Source organism: Protopterus annectens, chromosome 1.part2 (assembly GCF_019279795.1).
Source record: "Protopterus annectens isolate FY-2018-M chromosome 1.part2, PAN1.0, whole genome shotgun sequence".
Lineage (NCBI taxonomy): Eukaryota > Metazoa > Chordata > Ceratodontiformes > Protopteridae > Protopterus > Protopterus annectens.
The window spans coordinates 221,499,371-221,520,985 of NC_056727.1; the positions used below are offsets into that span (position 1 = coordinate 221,499,371).

Sequence of the window (21,615 nt, forward strand, 5' to 3'; positions counted from 1 at the left end):
TATTACCTCTTCTCACAAGCCTTCAACTAGAAAATTGTATCACAGTAAATGGAAGAGATTTTTCTATATGGCACATGAGAGAAGTTGATCCATTTACAGCTCCCATTACTATGGTTTTAGAGTTCCTTTCAGAACTGTTTCACCAGGGTTCAGCAGCTACTACACTCAGACTTCAGCTAGCAGCAATATACAATTTTCATGTGGGGATTAATGATTCCAATCTTATGTCTCACAAACGATGCAAATTCTTTCTTAAGGGTTCCATGATGTTAAGACATCCTGTTCAAGACCCCATTCCTCCCTGGGATCTGAATCTAGTCTTTTCTAGACTTACTTTGCCACCCTTTGAACCAGCCCATAGTTGTCAGTTGAAATTCCTGTCTTGGAAGACACATTTTCTGGTAGCAATAACCTCAGCCAGACAAGTTTCTGAACTACAAGCCCTATCAGTTAAACCTCCATATTTAATTTTTCACAAAGATAGGGTTTCTCTCCGGATCAATCCTTCTTTTATCCCTAAAGTCTGTTCTCATTTTCACTTAAACCAAACAATCGAATTGCCAGTGTTCTTCCCTAATCACACCAATAAAGCAGAGTATAGATTTCATCAATTTGATGTGCATAGGCAACTGCATTTCTATATCCACAGAACCAAAGGATTTAGAAAATCAGAACAGCTGTTCGTTTTTTTTTGCTGAGACGAGAATGGGCTTGCCAGTTTCTAAGGTCACACTATAGAACTGGATCTCTAGTTGTATTTCTTCCATTTACACTTCTCAGGGAAGGGCGTTACCCATCAAAGTCAAAGCGCATTCTACCAGGTCTTTTTCTACTTCTGCTGCCTTCCAAGCCAGGACGCCTATTGATAGTATATGTGCAGCAGCAACGTGGGCTACCCCTCATACCTTCATTTCCCATTATAAATTGGATTTAACTTCCAGGGGGTAGAGCTTCGTTTGGTTCCATGGTACTCAGGAGTATTTTCCAGTGAGCCACCCATTCAAGATGCTAGGGACACTGTCCCACACGTAATAATGGAGGTGAGATAGGACTGCATAACATAAAGAGGTTATATACTCACCAAAACATTCCATGTATGTAGTCCATCTTGCCAAACATTATTACAAACCACCAGCCCCCTTCCTGGAGGATCTGGAAACAGTCTTTTCTTTTTCTGCAGTGGTTTATGTCATAAAGGGCGCCTTTATTACAGTTTATTCTTCCGAACCTTTGTTCTTTTCGTGTCTTATCCTGATAGACTAGTAGCAAACAAGATGGGGAATGTGCTCATGCACCATGGAATACTTCCTAGCCACGAGCCAATCAGAAGTTTTCAGGCTTTCTAAAAGCGGCTGAGTCAGAGCCGAGGATTGACTCCGAACCCACATGTAATAATGTTCGGCGGGATGGACTACTTATATGGAACGTTATGGTGAGTACATAACTTCTTTTTATGTTTAGTATGTACTGCATGATTTGTGTTTAATGACCGTATTATGTTTAGTGTTTGTTCTGTGATTTGTCTATAGTAAAAATAGCTGGTGATGTTCTCCGTGTTTCACTGTTGCAGTCATTACATTTGGGTAATTTGCTGGCAGGTTGCCCTCAGTCAGCCTGAATTCCAAAATCTTGGGTCCTGCGTCGGTTGCTGTCTCCTCTTCCATGACATCAGGTCGTCAGGGGTATAAAACAAGCAGCCGACGCCATTTTCTTTAGTCTTTCTTGCCGCGCGGTGCCCGAAGCAGAAGCATTTCGCAAGTGCAGGTCGGCCGACTCCTGAAATATTCGAGTTTGAGTTTCAGAACTGAAGTCTTCACTAAAGCTAAGTACCCCGTTGGGGAAACTTTTTTCTTGCTCCATACCGATGTCAGAAAAAGTTAATTGTATTACTTGTGGGAAGCAAATACCTCATAAGAATTTCCATTTATACTGTATTCCTTGCCTAGGTCCTGATCACAACATGCCTGGCTGTCGGTTTTGTGCTAGATTTAACCAACGCACTATTAAACGTCAGTATATTTTTGCCTCAAAGTATTTTGGAAACAGATTTAACTACCCAGAAATGTATTCTGATAGCAATCCGACTACCAGAGTACATAAAAAACGCAAAAAGGACAGAGAGAGACAGTCGAGGTCCAAAACCGATGATGAAGCTTCTCCTAAGCCAGTCACCGGTACTCAGTGAGGTGCTTTCGCAGCCCCTGATACCTGCTACCTGCTACTTTTGAGTTGCAGGCCTCTACCAACACCCATGTGGAGTCCGGCATGCCGTGAGATACTCAAACTATTGGACCCACGGATGTATCTCCCTCAGATGGGTCTGGAGCCGCTGTGCAGGCACCGGCTTCTGAGGGTGTATTCAGGCCTCAACATTTTTATATCAAACCGACGACAGTTGCAAAACCAAAGACAAAAGCAACTTCTAAAACTAAAAAAATGATGCATGAGCCACATGCACAGGCCACTATGCCTAAAAAACAGATGATCAAAATGGCTGAAGACTTTATTACCTTGATCAGGGGTTCCCATCCCCCTCCAGATAAGAGGCGTAGGCAAGACACTGATTATGAATCTTCAGATCAGGTTTCTATTTCTTTCATAGTTTCATAGTATAGTACTAGGCTATCTGCCCTGGGGCATTTGTAAGCCTAGCCATAGTGATGTGGCTTTTGCCACCCCATGAAGTGGTACAAAAAATGTACAGAATAAATTTAGAATACTGTGCCTCTGTCTAGTAGTGACACAACGAAGGTCCCCTTATATAATAGAATTAGTTTACTGTGCCCCTGTCTAGCAGTGACACAGATGTGACCCCCAGGGTAAACTTACGATCTCCCATCCACTCATCAAGATTTCTCTTGAAAAGAGTCAGTGAGGGGCTCTGCCTAATACGAACTGGGATCTTGTTCCAAAGCATGGGAAGCGTCTGGGTTATGAATCTATCCCTCCAGCATGTCCTATTCATACTTGTGCCAAGGTTTAGGTCTTTAGCTCTCGTGGTCCTGGTGGATTTGGATTTTTTGAGGTGGAGCATGTCCATCAGATCCTGATTGGACATGGCCTTGTACGTCAGGCAGAGATCACCTCTGAGCAGGCGGTATGCTACTGAAAAGAGCTGAAGTTTCTTTAGTCTGGCAGAATAAGACATATGTTGGAGACCCTTGATCCTTTTGGTGAGGTACTTTTGTGGTCTCTCCAGCTGTTGCAAATGCCGGGTGAGGTCCATACCAAATGGGGCATTGTACTCAATCATGGGTCTGATGAGGGAGGAATATAGGGGTACAATGACATCCTTGGATCTGGATGTGAATCCCTTCATGATGAGGTGTGCAAGGTAGAATGTTTTTCTAACCACTTTGGCAACGTGGGTGTCAAATGAGAGGTCGCTGTCGACTTGGGTCCCTAGGTCTCTGATTACTTTTTCCGTACTCAGTGGGTTGCTGTCTATGTGATAATTTGTGGGTCCTTTGTTTTTCCCAAAGGGGATGACTATACATTTTTTGGCATTTAGTTTAAGGCCGTGACTCTGGCACCAGTTGTCCGTTTCTGTGAGGCCTTTTTGTAGGATGTGTGTGTCTGCTGGTGTATCGACTATGGCGCCTAGTTTGCGGTCATCTGCGAACTTTGTCAGCCACAGCCCTCCCATGTTTGCTTTAACATCTGAGAAATAAATGCCGAACAAGAGGGGTCCCAGGACAGATCCCTGTGGGACACCACTTGTGACTGGCTTTGAGTCTGACATTGCTCCAGCGATTTTAACTTTATGGGTTCTGTCCTTTAGCCAGTTTGCAACCCATCTAGTGACATAAGGGTTTACTTTTAAGCTGTTGAGCTTATCTATGATGCCTGAGTGGGGTATTGTGTCGAAGGCCTTAGCCAAGTCCAGGTATGCTCTATGGACTGCTTTGCCCTCATCAATGGCTCTAGTGACTGTTTCGAAAAATTCAACCAAGTTTAAAAGGCAGGATCTCCCCTTTACAAAGCCGAACTGGGTGGGGTCAAGTGTCTGTAGGTCCCCTATGTCTCTGTTTATGAGTTCCATAATGATTCTTTCCATAGCTTTGCAGACCAGGCTGGTTAAGCTTATGGGTCGGTAGTTTCCAGGGTCTGTAGAGGCACCCCCCTTGTGGAGTGGGACCACTGCTGCTGTACGCCAGTGTTCAGGTAGATATCCCGAAGTAAGGCTAAGGTTAAATAGCATTTTTATGTGTGGGTTTAGCTCCTCTTGGAGTTCACGTAACACGCAACCCAGGATATCGTCAGGTCCCATTGATGCTGTGTTTTTTGCTTTGTTTAGGGCGGTCCTCACTTGGACATCTGAGATGACAGGGAGATTACATTCAGCTGGGATAAGTATTTCTTCTTTTGGGGGTGAAGGAGGGGAGAAATTTGCACTGAACCTGTCAGCCAGAATGTTGGCAATATCTGTGGGTTCAGTGTATTTTATGTTGTTGTGAACCAACTCTGAGCATATCTGAGGGTTTCCACCCAGGTTTCTAACATAGCTGAAGAAGGCTTTGTGGTTATCTTTTGTGTCCTTAGCGATTTTTCTCTCAAAGTTGGCCTTGGATGTTTTTATGAGAGAACGTAGTTTTCTGCTAATGTTGATCAGAGATGTCTTCCCTTCATGGGATTTTGCTCTGACGTGCAGTAGCTTCCTTCTTTTGTTATACAATTTGTTTATGGCTGAGGTCCACCAGACAGGACGCTTACATTTGGTGGAGAGGGACTTGGATTTGTTTGGGATTGCATAATCCATGCATTCTTGGAGATGTCCATAGAAAGCATTTGTGAAGGATTCGGCATTGTGGGATGTGGTATCCACTGGCACAGTGGGCTTAAAGGATACCATCTCAGTCTTAAGAAGAGTGAAGTCTGCTTTTGAGAAGTTTTCACTGTGGTCTTTTGTGCTGGGGGTGGAGGTGGGATATGTATATCCAGGGTGATTAGTTTGTGGTCAGATCTCACTAGTGAGGGGTATACTTCCGGTGTGGAGCATTTTGTCCCCATGTTTGTGATGATCAGGTCTAGTATATTATCTCCCCTAGTGGGAGAGGTGACTAGTTGTTCCAGTGCATTTGAATTTATGAATTCCAGGAACCTTTGGGCTAGGGTATTAGGGCTAGAATAATGTACCCAATCTATGTTTGGGTAGTTGAAGTCTCCCAGTATGATGGTGTTTTGAGTTACATTCATATCCTCCAATGTCTTCAGGAAGGCTGAGTGGGGTTCTTGAGATTGGGAGGGTGGTCTGTAACATTCTACCAGTTGTATAGCAGTTTTGCCTATGGTTAGTTGCACCTGTATGGTCTCTGATGCTTCATGTGTTGCTACTAACCTGGAGGTGTGGGTGTCCTTGATGAATATGGACACTCCCCCTCCCTTTGTGGTTCGGCCTGGGTTTTGGGGCCGAAAAGCATGATACGAGGTATAGCCTGGTAGTGCTGGGGTGCTCTCTGGAGCCTTGAACCAGGTTTCAGTTACTGCACAGACGTCGATATTCTCCATGCTGAGGAGTGCATCAAGTGCCTGCATCTTGAGATTTAGACTTCTGGCGTTGAGCAGCATTACCCTTAGTTGTTTTCCATTTTTGTTTTCTAAGGAGGTGGGTTTGTCTTTTGAGCCTTGCCTAAAAAAGACACTATGGGGGTGGCAAGAGCCTTAGCCAATATCCGGAAGCCCAGTGGTGACAGGTGTAAGCCATCCCTTGCGAAGCAGCGTGGCTTGTCCAACATGTCATCCCAGGCAGACAGACATTGGATCCCCTTAGAATGACACCAGTACTTGAGCCAATTGTTAAAGCTGATCATCTTGTCTTTGTATTGTGGTATCATTCTTGGTGAGGGCAGGATGCTGCTCAGGGTCAGGGTCATACCAGCCTGGGCTACATAATCGGAGAGCTCCCCTGTCTCTTCATGTAGTCCAGGGAGGTACGTCTCAGGTCATTCACACCAGCATGGACAATGACGGAGTCATATTTGTACTTGCTTTGGAGTGACTTGAGTGCGTGTGTTATGTGGCGGATCCTAGCTCCCGATAGACAGCTCACAGTCACCTTCTCCTTCTTCAGCCTGGTCAGCAGGACATCATTGTGTCTGACTATAGAGTCACCTATTACTAGTGTATCAGGCAAGGTGTTTGGCCTTAAGGGCTGTGATTGGTTGACACACTGATTTATTGAAGTATGTGTTGCATGTGTTTTGTTTTGAGGTGGTGGATTTTTGGATGTCTGCTTTGGGAGCCTCTGTTGTTTTGGTAAGTTTTTTATTAGAGCCTCCAAGTATGTCTTTGTGTTTTTATGTGTTTGGTTTGCAGTTGTGGTAGGTATATGTGGGACTGGGATTGTTGTGTGTGTGGTTGCCATCTCCTCCTGTCTGGTCATGCCAGCCCTGAGTTGAGAGAGTTCAGCCTCCAGTTTGGCTATATAGTTGCATCTCTCACATGTATTTGTGTTTGTTGGGAGGAGGAGATGGTTGTCTGTGTACATGAAACAATTGTAGCATTGTCTCAAGATACCCAGATTGACCAGCTGAACTGGAGACGATGCCAGTAATCTACCACTCAACATGCTAGAACAGTATAAGGGAGTGCTGTACCTTTAAGGGAAGTGGATATTCACAGGGGTGGTAAGTAGATGTAGTGCTTTACTTGATACAAGAGTGCTTACTTAGTAGAGAAGTATTGAGAACAAGTGCTAGGCTTATAATATAGTGAGTAGTCTGGTTATACTAAGAGTAGAGCTTCCTTAAGGGAAAATTTGAAGAGCAGACTTGGCGGAGCCACAAAACGTTTAACCGGCGCTGCGCTATGCGCACAACCACGCAAAGCCGTGCAAACGCGGATTTTAAACAGTGAACTACAAAAGAGCTAGAAATGGTCCAAAACAACCAATTACTACAGCTTCTTGTGCTGAGGTCACTTCCTACAGGGACAGGTAGGCTGCTCAAGGCTCCCCACTCCCACTGGTGAGCAAAGAAACTTCCCTCTATCCAAGTGAGATAATGGACAACACAGGAACTACACCACAGAACAGAATACAGCAATGCCTGTAAACTGGTCTAAACTAGTCGAGGAGAGGCGGGAAAACAAGGATTATTTTTTTGTTTTTTTGGTAGAAACACACAGAAAATGCAGAAACAGTGATAAATTAGTTACACAGGCTAGCACACTTTAGTGGGCAGCCTTCACAAACAAACAACAAACTTTCGATCAAATTCGACTAAAATGTAACTTTAAGTGCAGATTTTAAAGTAATGCAGCAAACAGTTAAAAAAAACAGTTCAAGCTAGTTCAGGGTAAGCTACAGAAGCTATTCTAAGTGAAAAAAAGCAAAGATACTTAAATCCAGAAAGTAGTCGCTTTTCTGAGTTCTTCTGATTCCTGTTCTGATCAGGAATTATCTATACCTCCCTATGAGGATTCTTATGCAGAGGAGTCTATGCCATCTGCATCACCTCCTGAGGATTATTCATTTGGAGAAACCTTGCATACTTTGAGGGAGCATTTTCACTGGGAGAGTCAAGATTTCTCAGAATCAAAAAAGAGGCTCAGGGATTTCCTCCTCCTCCCTCAGCACAGGCCTTTAGCTATACCCCACTGTTTTAGACATTGTGGATGATGTGTTTTCGGAGTCAAGCTTGACCCCTGACTCTTTACCTCCGGCTCCCAGCAAGCCTGACAGATATTACAGGGTACCTGACTCTCACAAATTTTTTATTTAGAAACCCTGCTGCTGATCCTGAAGGGAGTTAAGGCCTCAGCAGCAAAAAATCCTATCCCCTCTGACAGAGATTCAAGGGCACTGGATAGATGGGGAAAAAAGGTTTATACATATGCAACCCTGGCAATTAGGGCCTTAAGCCGCCAGTTTCATATGCTCAAGTATCAACAACATGTTATGGGATTGCTGAAACAGAAAATTATGTTGATTTCTGAATGTGCAGAAAATAAAGAATTGCAGGAATTATTGCATGCAGCTGAACAGGTTGGAAAGCATACTTTGCAATGTGGTTTTGATTCCTTAGAGGCCTCCTGCAGGGCCGCAGTTGGATCTGTGATTAGGAGCCATGCCTGGCTAAAGGAACAAAATTTGCCTGATCATGTTAAAGCTAAATTACTAGATGCACCTTTACAGCATGATACTCTGTTTGGTATTAAGGCAGAAGAGGTTTTTAAGAAAATGGAAGACTATGCTAAGTCTATGCAAACTGTAAAAGACTTCTTACAAGTGCAGCCACCAAGATTCAGTACACACTGGCCTACAAAAAAATTGGTCCTTTCCTGTGTCAGACAGAGCTCAAAGAGGCAAATCCAGATGCCCTAAGGGTTCCAGATACCAGGCACAATATTCATACAGGTCAAAGCAATGGGGCGCTTCTACCTCCAAATCTGGAGGAGATAAAGCGCAAACCTACAGAAAACAGTCCCAATGACTTCCCTCTGCCTATACCAAGCACTTATCTTTTGGCAGCACCCTTAGGGGGAAAATTAGCACTTTTTGCGCAAAATTGGCAGTTAACCCAAGACAAGTGGGTGCTAAACATAGTATCACATGGATACAGAGATTCCATTTCCATACTCTGCCAATGGCAAACGGTTGGCCAGATCTGGCAAAAAGTCAATGGGCAGAGGCACAAACAGGTTACGTCCCTCATGGATATGGGGACCATTCAGCCAGTACCAGAGCAGGAAAAAGGACAAGGTTTTTACTCTGCTGTTCTTGGTACCCAGAAAGGACAAGGCCTGGCGGTCAATACTGGATTTATCTATTTTGAACACATACCTGGACATTCCAAAATTCAAAATGCTGACTTTGCAGCAGCTTCTGCCCATGCTGGGCAAGAATGCTTGGCGCTGGTGACATTAGACCTAAAAGAGGCATACCTGCATGTCCCAATAAGGCAATCGTGCAGAAGATACCTCAGATTCAAGGCTGGCTTAATGCATTACCAATTCTCTGCACTGCCCTTTGGCTTATCTACTGCGCCCAGGGTCTTTACAAAGTGCCTGGCACCAGTAATTGCATTTTGCAGACAAAGTATACAAATATATCCTTACTTGGACGACTGTCTCTTTCAAGCAGAGAACAAGGACATTCTTCAACACCTGGCATTTGTAAAAAGGCTTCTAACATGCGTAGGGTACACAATAAATGAAAAGAAATCACAACTGGTACCCTCTCAAAAGATAACATTCCTGGGTGCAAGCTTGAATACAACTGCCCAGATGGCTTACTCACGCCAGACAAGCAAAGGCAACTGACTACTTACTTCAAACTGATGGCAACAAAAACCCAGTTATCTGCAAGACAAATTCTGCAGGCTTTGGGCTATATGGCATCCTGCATCCTACTGATTCCATATGCAAGACTGCATATGAGGAAACTTCAGTGGTACCTAAAAAGTTTATGGAGTCAACATTGTCACAGTCTGGAAACGTTTCCTCTCATTCCCTACCTACTACTGGAGTTTCTATGTTGGGCAAAGGCATGTCACCAAAACATGGGACGGGCCTTCACTCTACCGCCTGCCATCCAAACCTTAACAGACGCATAACATTATGCCTGGGGCCACATGGCGGGAAGATGCATTCAGGGCATATGGACCCCAAAACAAATGCATCTACATATCAACCAGAAAGAGATGCTAGCTGTTCAAAATGCCCTGACAGCCTTCAAGGACTTACTTCATCCAGGACAACTACTGATAAAGACAGACAACACCATGGTCATGTGGTATATAAACAAGCAGGGGGGGCACGCACTCATACCCCTTTGCAGATTAGCCATGGCACTTTGGGACACAGCTTTGACTTGCCACATACATCTTCAAGCTCAATTCCTGCCAGGAAAACAAAATACTCTGGCAGACGATTTAAGCAGAAACCTTATGGATCCTCACTAGTGGAAACTAGATCCACAAGTCTTCAGCATGATAACAAAGAAATGGGGGAACCCAGACATAGATCTGTTTGCCTCTCCTCAAAATTATCAACTGAAATGATTCTGCACAAGGACTTGTTACAGACAAGCATGGAAAGTGGATGCCCTATCCTTCAGTTGGAAAAACCTTTCAGTTTACGCCTTTCATCCTCTGCCTCTTCTTCCCAAGGTCCTCCTAAAAGTCTCTTCTTCCCAAGGTCCTCCTAAAAGTCGGACAAGTGAAACCAAAGATGATACTAATTGCCCCGGACTGACCCCGCCAATACTGGTACCCAATCCTACGGAACTTGTCTCAATACCCAGCTTGGACCTTAACTCAAAGACCTCAACTACTGTCCCAGCAAAACAATCAGATCCTGCGCAATCAACTCCAGACACTGAACCTGGCAGCATGGCTGATCTTGTAGTTATACAGACAACACCTGTCAGTAAAGCTGTGATGGATGTCATTTTGGAAGCCAGAAGGGCTAGTACTAGAAAATCTTATGCTGATAAATGGAAGAGATTCTGTGCTTGGAATCCAGCACAAGGAACTGATACAGCAGAACCAAATATTCCTCAGATATTACAGTACTTGACTGAGATGCTTGACAAAGACCTATCTTTCGCATCAATTAAAATCCATGCCTCTGCCATTTCGGCTCATTACAATACAGAGCCACCAATCTTTTCTCATCCTTTACTAAAGCAGTATCTTAGAGGAGCCAAAAATTTAAGGCCTCCTAGAAGATCACCAGTACCTGCATGGGACCTCAATTATGTGTTGGAAAAGCTCACCCTGCCTCCATTTGAACCAGCTGCTACTGCTGATATAAAGTTCTTATGGAAAACAGCTTTGCTACTAGCAACTACTTCAGCAAGAAGAGTCTCAGAGCTACAGGCCCTCATGGCTGTGGAGCCTTTTATCATATTTTACCCAGACTGAGTGTCTCTGAGGACATATCCAACATTTATGCCTAAGGTGATTTCCAGTGTGGCTCTTAACCAAACTATTCATCTGCCAACCTTTTATCCAAATCCGCACAACAAGGGGGAAAGAATTCTGCATTCCTTGGACGTACACAGACAGCTAAGATTCTACTTGAGCAGGACTAAAACTCTAAGAAAAACAGTTATTAGTGACATATGCTACAGGATCAGAAGGAAAGGCTATTTCAAAGCAGACACTTTCAAAGTGGATAAGCCACTGCATTTGTTTCTGCTACTTACACCATGGTAAACCTATGCCCAAGGGCATTAGGTCTCATTCCACCAGAGCTGCAGCTACTTCAGCAGCCTTTCTCAGAGGAGTACCAACCAAAGACATTCAAGAGGCTGCTACTTGGAGTTCTGTCCACACCTTTACACAGCATTATCATTTGCCTCTATAAGTCCAGGGCAGGCTTTGCCACTGCAGTTCTGCAGGGCCTTATAGTCGCACCTAATGCTGTTTAGCTCCAGGCTCCCAACCATAGCTTTGGGATTCTACCCAAATGTAATGACTGCAACAGTGAAACATGAAGAACAGTGTACAGTTATGTACACTTAACCATAAATGTAGATGTTAGAGTGTATTCACTGTTGCAGTCCAGGTTACCTGCCCGCCAACCCCCTTTTGTTCTGGAGTTTATCTTTCCTTCTCTATCTTCTACAACCTATGTGGTGTATTTGCTTGTAGATGAAGGTAAAGTTTATATTGATGCATGTATATATATAGTTTTTATACATATATATTTTTGCTACCTTTTTGGGGGCACCTGACATCTGGGGCAAGAAAAACTAAAGAAAATGGCGTCGGCTACTTGTTTTATACCCCTGACGACCTGACGCCATGGAAGAGGAGACAGCAATCAATGCAGGACGCAAGACTTTGGAATTCAGGCCGACTGAGAGCAACCTGCCAGCAGATTACCCAAATGTAATGACTGCAACAGTGAATACACTCAAAAATCTACATTTATGGTAAGTGTACACAACTGTACTTTTTCTTGTTTGCAAAGTTCTGACAGCTTTTCAGTAACGTATAAATAACATTTAGTCCACAGAACATTAAAACACAGCAATCTAATTAAATGTGCTCCAGCATCTTTTATTGCTAATGACACTAGAATTGATCTGAAACCCTGCCAGATTGCCCTGCAGTTTCACATGATGCACAAACACACTTCTGTGAAACAGATTTGGAAGAAATTAACTGTTTTTATGTTGCTTGTTTGACGTAGGTGTCATTACTAAGCCGTATAGAGCGTGTACTCCAGCTCTGCTTTCCCCTTATTCCTTACCGGGAGTCTGAAGAAGAGATTACTTCATTGAAGCAGCTGTTGCACTTGGGGGAGAAAACAAAGGAGGAGGAGAATTTACGAAATAATGGGTAAGGACATCTGTGCTTTGGGGGCTGTTATTCAAGTGCTCAGGTAACTCCTCGCATTCTTTTTTTTTTCAGCTTTATTTCTCATTAGTATATGACTAATTGATTCAGATGTTTTTTGTTTTATAATTAATGGTTGGAAGAAGTCTAAACCAGAATTTTATTTACCGAAGTGCTAGCATTTGTGATTGTGATTAACATTGCATTTTTATATTGCCTACCGCTTAAGTGAAAGTTTGTATAGCATGTTGTCTTTTTTAATTTGATTCAGTTATAGTTTGCTGGTCTGATCAGTTCCGACTTCTGCATCAACTCTGAAGCTCGTTGGTTCAGGGTTCTAACTCCTACCCTAACTACAATTCCTTGTACTTCACCTGAGTATCTCAGATCTTGTTTGCCACCTGAAGAATTTAGTTGTGTTTGTGAGGGCTTGCCATAGCTGTATCCTTTTTTGTGTTGTTGCTCATAGTAGTTCACTCCTTCCTCTACTAGGAGAATTTTTTTTCTCCAGTTTTTGGATGTATAGTGTAGGGTAGCATTTCATCATTAGAGTTGAGGTTAGGTATATATTTGGTTGTTTAAATGCTAAGGTAGTATAGTAGCATGTGTATGTTATTTCATTTTAATGCTATTTCTGTAGGATTTTATAGTGATTCTTAGTTTTCATCGCAGTGTGTGTGTGTGTGTGTGTGTGTGTGTGAGCTTAATTTTCAATTATGCAGATGGTCAAGGTTTTGAAAAGTGCATTGAATGTAGGCACATGCCCTGCCCACAGGATCTGCATTCACTTTGTTTTTACTGTTTGAGTGGTGCCCATCTCAACACTCAGTGCTAGTCCTGTGCTTCGTTTAGAGCTAGGGCTGTCCAGATTGGGAGTGAGAAACTCATTGTCAGGGGTTTTTTTCCCTCCACAGACAGGGTCTGCATTACCTTCTGCATAAACAGTTTCCACCCCAGGGAACAAGAACAAGAGGCCAAAAGAAAAACAGAAAGACAAGCAGAAATACAGAGAGAGAGAAGAAGCTGAAACTCAATGCAAACAAAATGTGTTATCCTTTTCGGTAAGAGTGATGTTCCTGCTAACTACCACATCAATAACAACACGCTAAGTGGGCATACAGGTTGACAGCAGCCTTACATTTGATCATCATGTTTCCTCAGTGGTAAGAAGGGCATTCTATATTGCTCATCTCATAAGTAAAGGCAATGACTTCAGAAAAAAGTTATAACCTCCCTGTACTCTTCTCTCATCAGGCCAGTAATTGAGTACAATGCCCCTTTTGGTATGTACCTTTCCATGCACCTGCAGCAATTGGAGAGATCACAGAGGTTTCTCACAAGGAAAATTCACGGTCTTTAGCATCTGTCATATGAGGATTGCCTGAAATCACTGTCACTTTATTCTGTTTTCGTACAGACTACTTAGAGGCGATCTCTGCCTTGCAGCTAAGGCAATCTTTGACCCTCTTTTAGCAGAAATGCTGCATATTTGTAAGTCAAGTGGTAGATGGGTTACTCACTCTAAAGGCCTTAATCTGGTATGTGACATTAATCGAACCTGCTGGATGGACAGATTTGCCTCCCAGAGGTTACCACACCTTTGAAACAGACTCCCGCTTCGTGTCAAGCAAAGCACTTCATTGCCCCTCTTCAAACACAATCTGGATGATTGGAAGGGTAACTGTAAATTCATCCAGGGGGTTCCATCTGTGTCCCTCAGGATAGGGGTGATAGATGCCAATTGTAGAAATAAGGGTAAAACGGCTAGGCTTGAAAGGGTCCTAGGGTCATTAGCCTAGTAACTCCCTATGAAAAAAGAAAAATCTGAGTTGGAATGATCTGTGAAGCACTGTCTGGATCTGACTCTGTTGTCTGCATCAGATCCTAAAGTTCCTTGTTTGTTGGAGCAGACAGTCGCTTTGATCCATCCGTCACCTTCTCGGTCTCAGTTCTCACAAATCTGGTGAGTGCCAGTCTATACTCACCCATCCTCTAAGAGCAGAGGTATTCCAGACCACCACCTTTGGCTTCTACTTAGTCATCCAGAAGCCTGACTGAGCAAGACGTCGAACGGATGAGGAGGAAGTTCCTTAGAATGAAGATCCAGCTTTGGGTTCTGTCAGTACTGTCTTCTGGGAATGTGATGAGTGTTGGGCTTAACCACGTCTTCTCTTTCTTTGGACCTGACTAATTTGGATCTTATCTGTTCTGGAATGTATGTGCTGGAGCCAACAGTTTAGTTTACTTCGACTCTGACAGCTTCCATTCCTCTTTTGGGTCTAATATGCTTGGATCCAGAAGAGACTCTGAGCTGAAACTTGGGGGGGGGGGGGTGAGTCGATACAGAAGCTGTTGAAGCTATCCCTTCCCCTTGATGTCTTGACACTTCATAGCTCTGCATTGAGGTCAGTTTTGGGGTTGAGGTCCATCGGTTCTGAGGTTTCTTTTCTGCCTGAGGGTAGGAGGTGTCCTATGGAGTCGATAGCATCCTCTGGCTTTGAGGATTTTGAGAAGTTACTATCACTGCTGAGGGAGAAGGCATAACTATCCAGGTTGGTTCCATGTGAACCCCATCAGGAATCTCCTTCTACTTCCCTATCACCTGACAGACAGGGACGGTCTGTTCCATAGGCTTCTCAGACTACTTTTTACATTAGCTTCCAGTTTGATTTGGAACTTGCTGACCTCCCACTAGAATCAGTTCATAAGAAGCAGATATGCAAGCGGAAGCACATAGACTCCTCTCAAGAGTCTTTCACTGAAGACACAGACTTAGATGAAGGGGAAGATTCTCCTAGATCCCCTTTAGACATCACTTTTGTTGAAATCCATGAGTTGATGAATCAGAGAGGGGGATAGTCCACTGAGAACCCTTCACCAAAGATTCTGTGCTCCTGGAAGCCTTTGGCTCTGGCTCAACATCGTCCTGGGTGGTACCACCCACTGACCCACTCATTGATCTTATGGCTCAACGGACATGGAAGGACCCTGACATGTTGGAACCCATTCCAAAAAAAACAGGTAGGATTTATGCAGCACCAAAAAGAGTGGGTTTTGGAGCAAAGGTCCAAAGGTGGATGCATTGGTAGTAACAGCTGCCACAAGAAAGGAATTTCAGAAGAAAGTTAGTCAGTCTGTCCCCTAACAAGGAATCTAGGGTGATAAGACTTTTTTTGGAAATGAATGTACACTTCAGTGACTTTCACGCTTAGAGCACTGAATTACTTGGCCCACATCACCTGATTTCAGAGAGACTTGACCAGGGAACTTTCCAGGTCTCTCTAGTGTAATATGTCTGTGGATGTTCAGAAGACTGTGGACTCCCAGCTTTCTACCCCACAGTGTACTTCCAATATAGCCATGTGACTGCTTTCTAATGCAGCTGATGGCATGGCTAGAGCAGTGGGCACTGGACTTTGTATGCATCTGCATCCCTGGATTCATATTTGCAATTTTGCAGAAAACTTTGACTTCCTTTGTTAGTGCTCCTTTTAATGGCTTCACTTTGTTTGGGCCTGACATTAAGGGCAAGCTAACCAGGAGTCAGCAAGATGTTAAGACACTGTATGCAGTGGGAGTCTGTTTTTCCACCCTTCAAAGAATCTGCTCTAGGAGTCAGAGGGCTTGGAAGAAAATGTGGTTCCATAAATCACAGAGTTATCAGGACAGACATATGGTGATGGACCTTCTCGTGGTAGAGGAGGAGGCAACTACAATGGACGTCACTCAAGAGGCAGGGGTGGACCACATGACCAAGGCTTTTAACGGTCCTTTTACTGGAAAGTCCTTTCAGTGCCCCAGAAGGATTGCCTAACTGCTGCACTCTGGAGACAGTTGAGACATTTGTCTCTGCACCCACAAGCTTGGCAACACAATGGATTCTTGAATAAACATAATTTTCAGAGGCTATTCCGTACCATTTTTCCTTCCTCCTACAAAAAAGAAAAACATTCAGTGTTCCACCCAATCAGTGGAAGCTTGCAACAGCAGAAGTTTCCAAGCTGCTAGAAAGAGAGTCATCCATCTGGTCTCCAAAGACCAGTTAGAATCTGGAGTCTCCTTGAGGTTCTTTTTAGCACCCAGGAAAACAGGGAACTTCAGACCCATCTTGGACCAGAGTCACTTAAACCAGTGTGAAGCAGACAAAATCATAGATGGTCACAATTCAATTCACGCTTCCTTTTTTGGGGAAGGACGATTGGATGTGCTCCATAGATCTCAGGGACTCATATTATCATGTAAAGATAGCAAAGCGTTCAAAGAAATTCCTCCATTTCTGGCTGGGGACTAATCATTTATTAGTTCAGAGCCCTGCCATGCAGTTTCATTGCAGCTCCTCGGTTGTTCACCTAGATGATGACTGTTGTGGCAGTGCATTTTTGCTTGCTAGGAATCAATGTTTTCCCTTACCTTAATGATTGGCTCTTAACGGTTACCTCCAGTGACCAGTTATTTAAACTATTAGGACCTTTTGCTCCATTTGATGCAAGAGCTAGGAATTGGTCGTCCTAACCAAGAGTCCTCTTACTCCTACTCAGCAGATAGAATTCATTAGTTGTCAACTGGATTCACGGTTAGATTGCCAGGCTTCCCCATTCCAGGGTGCTTTCCATGCGCCTCACAACCACTCAAGTTATCCACCACCCTTCTCCTCAGGTGATACTAGTTCTCCACCTTTTAGGAGAACTAATGACGTCTGCAATGCTAATGGTGCCATTAACCAGATTTTACAGGAGTGCTCCAGTGGGCTCTAGTGGTGCAATGGTCCCAAAACTTTTATCTGCTTCATGCAGAAATTCGTCTCACTCGAGTCTGCAGACATCACATTTCTTGATGGATAAATTCTCCCTCAGAGACAGAAGGACATCATTTCATATTGATCCACCTGTGGCTGTAGTGAGCACAGATGTATCCCTTGTAAGGTAGGGGAGAGAACTTCGAAGAGAAGACAGGCTAGGGTAATTAGTCACACACAGGCCAACCTTGACATAAATTTCCTGGAGATGAAGGCAGTCCTCCTAGTTTTACATGCATTTAAGGATGTTCTCCCAAGGATCTGGTATCCATACAGTCAGACGACATGTCTGTAGTCTAGTACATCAACAAACAAGGAACATGTTCCTAGCCCCTGTGTCAAGAGGCCATGAGAGTTTGGCAGTCGGCAATGTCTTATTAATGTTTGATTGCAATGCACATACCAGGGACATCCAGTGTGCTAGTGGGCAATCTGAGCAGAACTATCATAGTCTCCTGAGTGATCCCTCAGTCCAACAATAACAACCTTGATTTTTTGTCGCTGGGGTGAACCTTGCTGCAGTCTTTTTGCATCTTACCTGAACAACAAATGCAGCAGTTACTTTGCCCTAGCTCCCCCGCAGGTCTTTGAGAAAATCAGCATGCAGGACAGAAACTAACTTAATTTGCTAATAACCTCAATGAAACTGTTGTTGGAGGTATTCTTAGAGGAATATGTGCTCTGGCAAATTCTGGGAGCATTGATTCCTAGCAGCAAAACAATAATAGTCGCTACATGGTTGTTCTACTCACTGGGAAAAAAATACAATTCATTAGGTGTAAGACAAGAACTAGAAACCCATAATAGTGATTGAGGCACATCTTCAACTACCAAAATTTCAGCATGGTTGCTATTGTGGAGTATTGCTGACTCTCCGTTCCAGTTAATTAGAAATGCCACCCATTGCTTTAATACTTAATTATGATGGTCATTACACCCCTTGATTTTGCCTGTTGTCAAACCACGTTTCAGTCAAGATGACATTTATCTGGTCATCTTTCATATCTGCTAAATCCCATACCTAAATAAAAAACTTGCAGTATTATAGACTGCAGCCCTATTACAGATTTCCATACTGGATCGGTCGAGGCCGGGGTTAAAGACAACCATCACCAGTACTGTTAGCCAACAGGGTGCTGGTGGAAATTGGGCTACTGTTGGCCAGAGAAGGAGAAAAAGAGGGGGAAGGCATGCCTTGAGGCAGGAGGAGAGGAGGAAGGTTAGGAGTGTGGAAGTGAGGGTAGGAACTCTGAATGTTGGTAGTATGACTGGTAAAGGAAGAGAGAGCTAGCTGATATGGAGAGAAGGAAGGTTGATATATTGTGCTTGCAATAGACCAGATGGAAAGGGAGTATGGCCAGGTGTTTTGGAGGTGGTTTCAAACTGTTCTACCATGGTGTGGATTGGAAGAGAAATGAGATAAGGGTTATCCTGAAGGGACTGTATGTCAAGAGTGTTTTGGAGGTGAAAAGAGTATTGAATAGAGTGATGTTTTATGAAGCTGGAAATTGATGGTGTGATGATGAATATCGTTAATGCATATGCTTTGCAAGTTGGATGTGCGATGGATGAGCGAGAGAAATTTTGGAGCAAGTTGGATGAAGTGGTGGAGTGTGTACCCAAGGGTGAGAGTGATGATTGGAGTGGATTTCAATGGGCATGTTGGTGAAGGGAACAGAGGAGATGAGGAGGTGATGGGTAGGTATGTTGTTAAGGAGAGGAATGCAGAAGGTCAGATGGTAGTGGATTTTTGTGTGTGGTGAATACATATTTTAAGAAGAGGGAGGAGCATAGGATGATGTACAAGAGGGGAGGAAGATGCACACAGTTGGATTATATCTGCAGGAGGGCCAGTCTGAAGGAGATTGGAGACTCCAGAATGGTGAACACAGAACAAAACACAGGTTATGCTGCAGTTAACTATGTCTAAATGGAAGGATGGATCCAAGAACAAAGACAAATTCAGAAATAGAAATGCTTTAATCACAAACGAACAAACAGAGCTTTCGGGATGTTCCCTTCTTCACTGTTTAAGTGATACAACAGTTCAGTTCGTTTTTATAATAAAACATGTGACACAGCCAGCCAATAGTTATTAACACTCAATTAATAAAACATTCATGTGACATACTTAAAATATTTAAATGCAATATGATGTGTTATTAAAATAAAACATTTAAAATTATTTTTATAATTGTCTGTTTTTTCACTAAATGTGGTTTAATACTGATGGCATTATTTAAACCTGGAAAGACGTTCGCTTGCAACCTAACGATCGATTTGTATTCTGCTAATTCTAAAATATTTATATCCCCACCTCTAGGATTCATATGTATAACTTTCATTATTTTGAACTTAAAATCATATTTAGTACCTGTATCCATTATATGCTTTGCTAATGCATTTCTACGAATGTCTGATTTGTGCTCTATTATTCTTTTAATCTATGTGTGCACTTCCCTACATAAAAACAAGGACATTCTGTACAAGTCCCTAAATACACCACTAATATTGTATTACAAGTTTCCTGACGGTAAAAATTATATAATTTCTTTGTAACTGGATGCTGAAAATATGGATTATCACTAATATTTTCGCAGCAACTACAAATGTTCATCGTGTTTCACTGTTGCAGTCCTAACAAATGGGTTATCTGGCTCCCAGTAGCCCTCAGTCGGCCAGAATACCAAAGGTAAGTAAAAATGCCGTCTGTTGTAAAGGACATCATGGAGTCTGATTCAAAAGGAGGCAGCCAACATCACTTTCTCAGTCTTCCTTGCCGCGGAGCCCAAAGCAGAAGCTTTTCATGCACGATCAGAAAAACAGCTGAACCATGACAAAGTAAAATCTTCTTTTTTAATACAAAATGGTGAGCGCTTTCGCAGTGGTAACCATTGCTTCATCAGACAGTTCATTCAAACAGCAACAGCACTTTACTAAAACAACCAATCCTACCACTCAGTTAATTCAGCACTCCACAATCAATTAATTACTATGGTTACGTTTTGCCCTTAGTTAATTGCTGAAGTCAGAAGAACACGGTTTAAAAACCACATGCACAAAATGTAAAAACAAGAACATGTGGATGAATATAAATAAAATACATAAAAAGTCAGTGAATAAATACATATACTCATGTTCCCCATTTAGTAACTACTTGTGTGTGTGGGTATAAGCATAAAAATATATGTACATTTATATAAAAATATAAGCAGTATGCACTCAACAACTTAATACATATATTCTGCCTAATAAATACACATGCTTTTCACCTAGGTTCATAGGTTGGTACTAGGCTATCGGCCCTAGGGCCTATGCAAGCCTAGCCATAACAATTCCCTGGATATTTCTTCCCACAGTATTTACTTCTCTGGACCCCTGTCTAGCAGAGGGTGACTGACATGACCCCCGGGGTGAATTTTCCTATCTCCCATCCAGTCATTAAGGTTCCTTTTGAAGAAGGCTAATGAGGCACTGTGCTTGACATGTATGGGCAGTCTATTCCAGAATATGGGGAGTCACTGGGTCAGGAACCTATCCCTCCACCATGTTTTGTTCATTGTGATGACAAGGTTTAGATCCCTGGAGCGTGTGGCTCTGAAGGATTGAGATTTCTTTAAGTGGAGCATGTCCAACAGCTCAGGGTTTGACATGGCCTTGTATGTTAAGCAGAGATTGCCTCTGAGTAGACGATATGCCATAGAGTATAGCTGGAGTTTTTTTTAGACGGTCAGCATATGGCATCTGCTTTAGGCCTGTGATTCTTTTAGTGAGGTATTTCGGTGGCCTTTCCAGCTGTTGCAGATGTCTTGTGAGGTACATACCAAATGGGGCATTATACTCTCTAATGGGTCTAATGAGGGATGAGTACAGTGGGACAATGACCTCCTTTTTTCTGGATGAAAAGCCCTTAGTGATGAGGTGTGCCACATAGAAGGATTTCCTGACTGTTGTGGCGATGTGGTTATCGAAATTGAGACCACTGTCCACCTGTGTCCCTAAGTCTGTCATCACACTTTCGATGTTTAGTGTCCTGCCACCTATGTGGTAATTCATGGGTACATGTTTTTTTCCAAAGGGGATAACTATACATTTCTTGGCATTAAGCTTGAGCCCATGGCTCTGGCACCAGGCATCTGTTTCTGTAAGGCCCTTTTGTAGAATATCCCCATCATTTGGGGATTCAGTAATGGCTCCCAGTTTGCAGTCATCTGCGAACTTTGTTAGCCAGAGTCCCTTAATGTTGGCCTGTACTTCAGAGAAGTAGATGCCAAACAAGTGTGGTCCCAGGACTGAACCCTGAGGTACTCCACTTGTCTGGAGCTAGATTTGGAGTCTGCTACTTTTACAGTCTGGGTTCTGTCAGTAAGCCAGTTGGCAACCCATCAAGTGATGTAGGGATTTATGCCCAGCTTAGTAAGTTTATCTATGATTCCAGAGTGGGGGATGGTGTCGAAGGCCTTGGCAAGGTCCAGATAGGCTGTGTGGACTGCCTTACCCTCGTCCACAGCTCTGGAGACTGATTCAAAGAAG

The 21,615-nt window shown here is 43.2% G+C and overlaps 1 protein-coding gene across 5 annotated transcripts in view; it reads left to right on the forward strand.

The window, feature by feature from the left end:
- AFTPH (aftiphilin) overlaps nt 1–21,615 on the forward strand; it is a 1,798,650-nt gene that overhangs the window by 681,053 nt on the left and 1,095,982 nt on the right. For all 5 annotated transcript variants that reach the window (XM_044055647.1, XM_044055663.1, XM_044055669.1 and 2 more), the window contains exon 4: nt 12,142–12,290. In XM_044055647.1, coding sequence (XP_043911582.1) covers nt 12,142–12,290 — 149 coding nt within the window. The remainder of the gene's footprint in view (nt 1–12,141; nt 12,291–21,615) is intronic.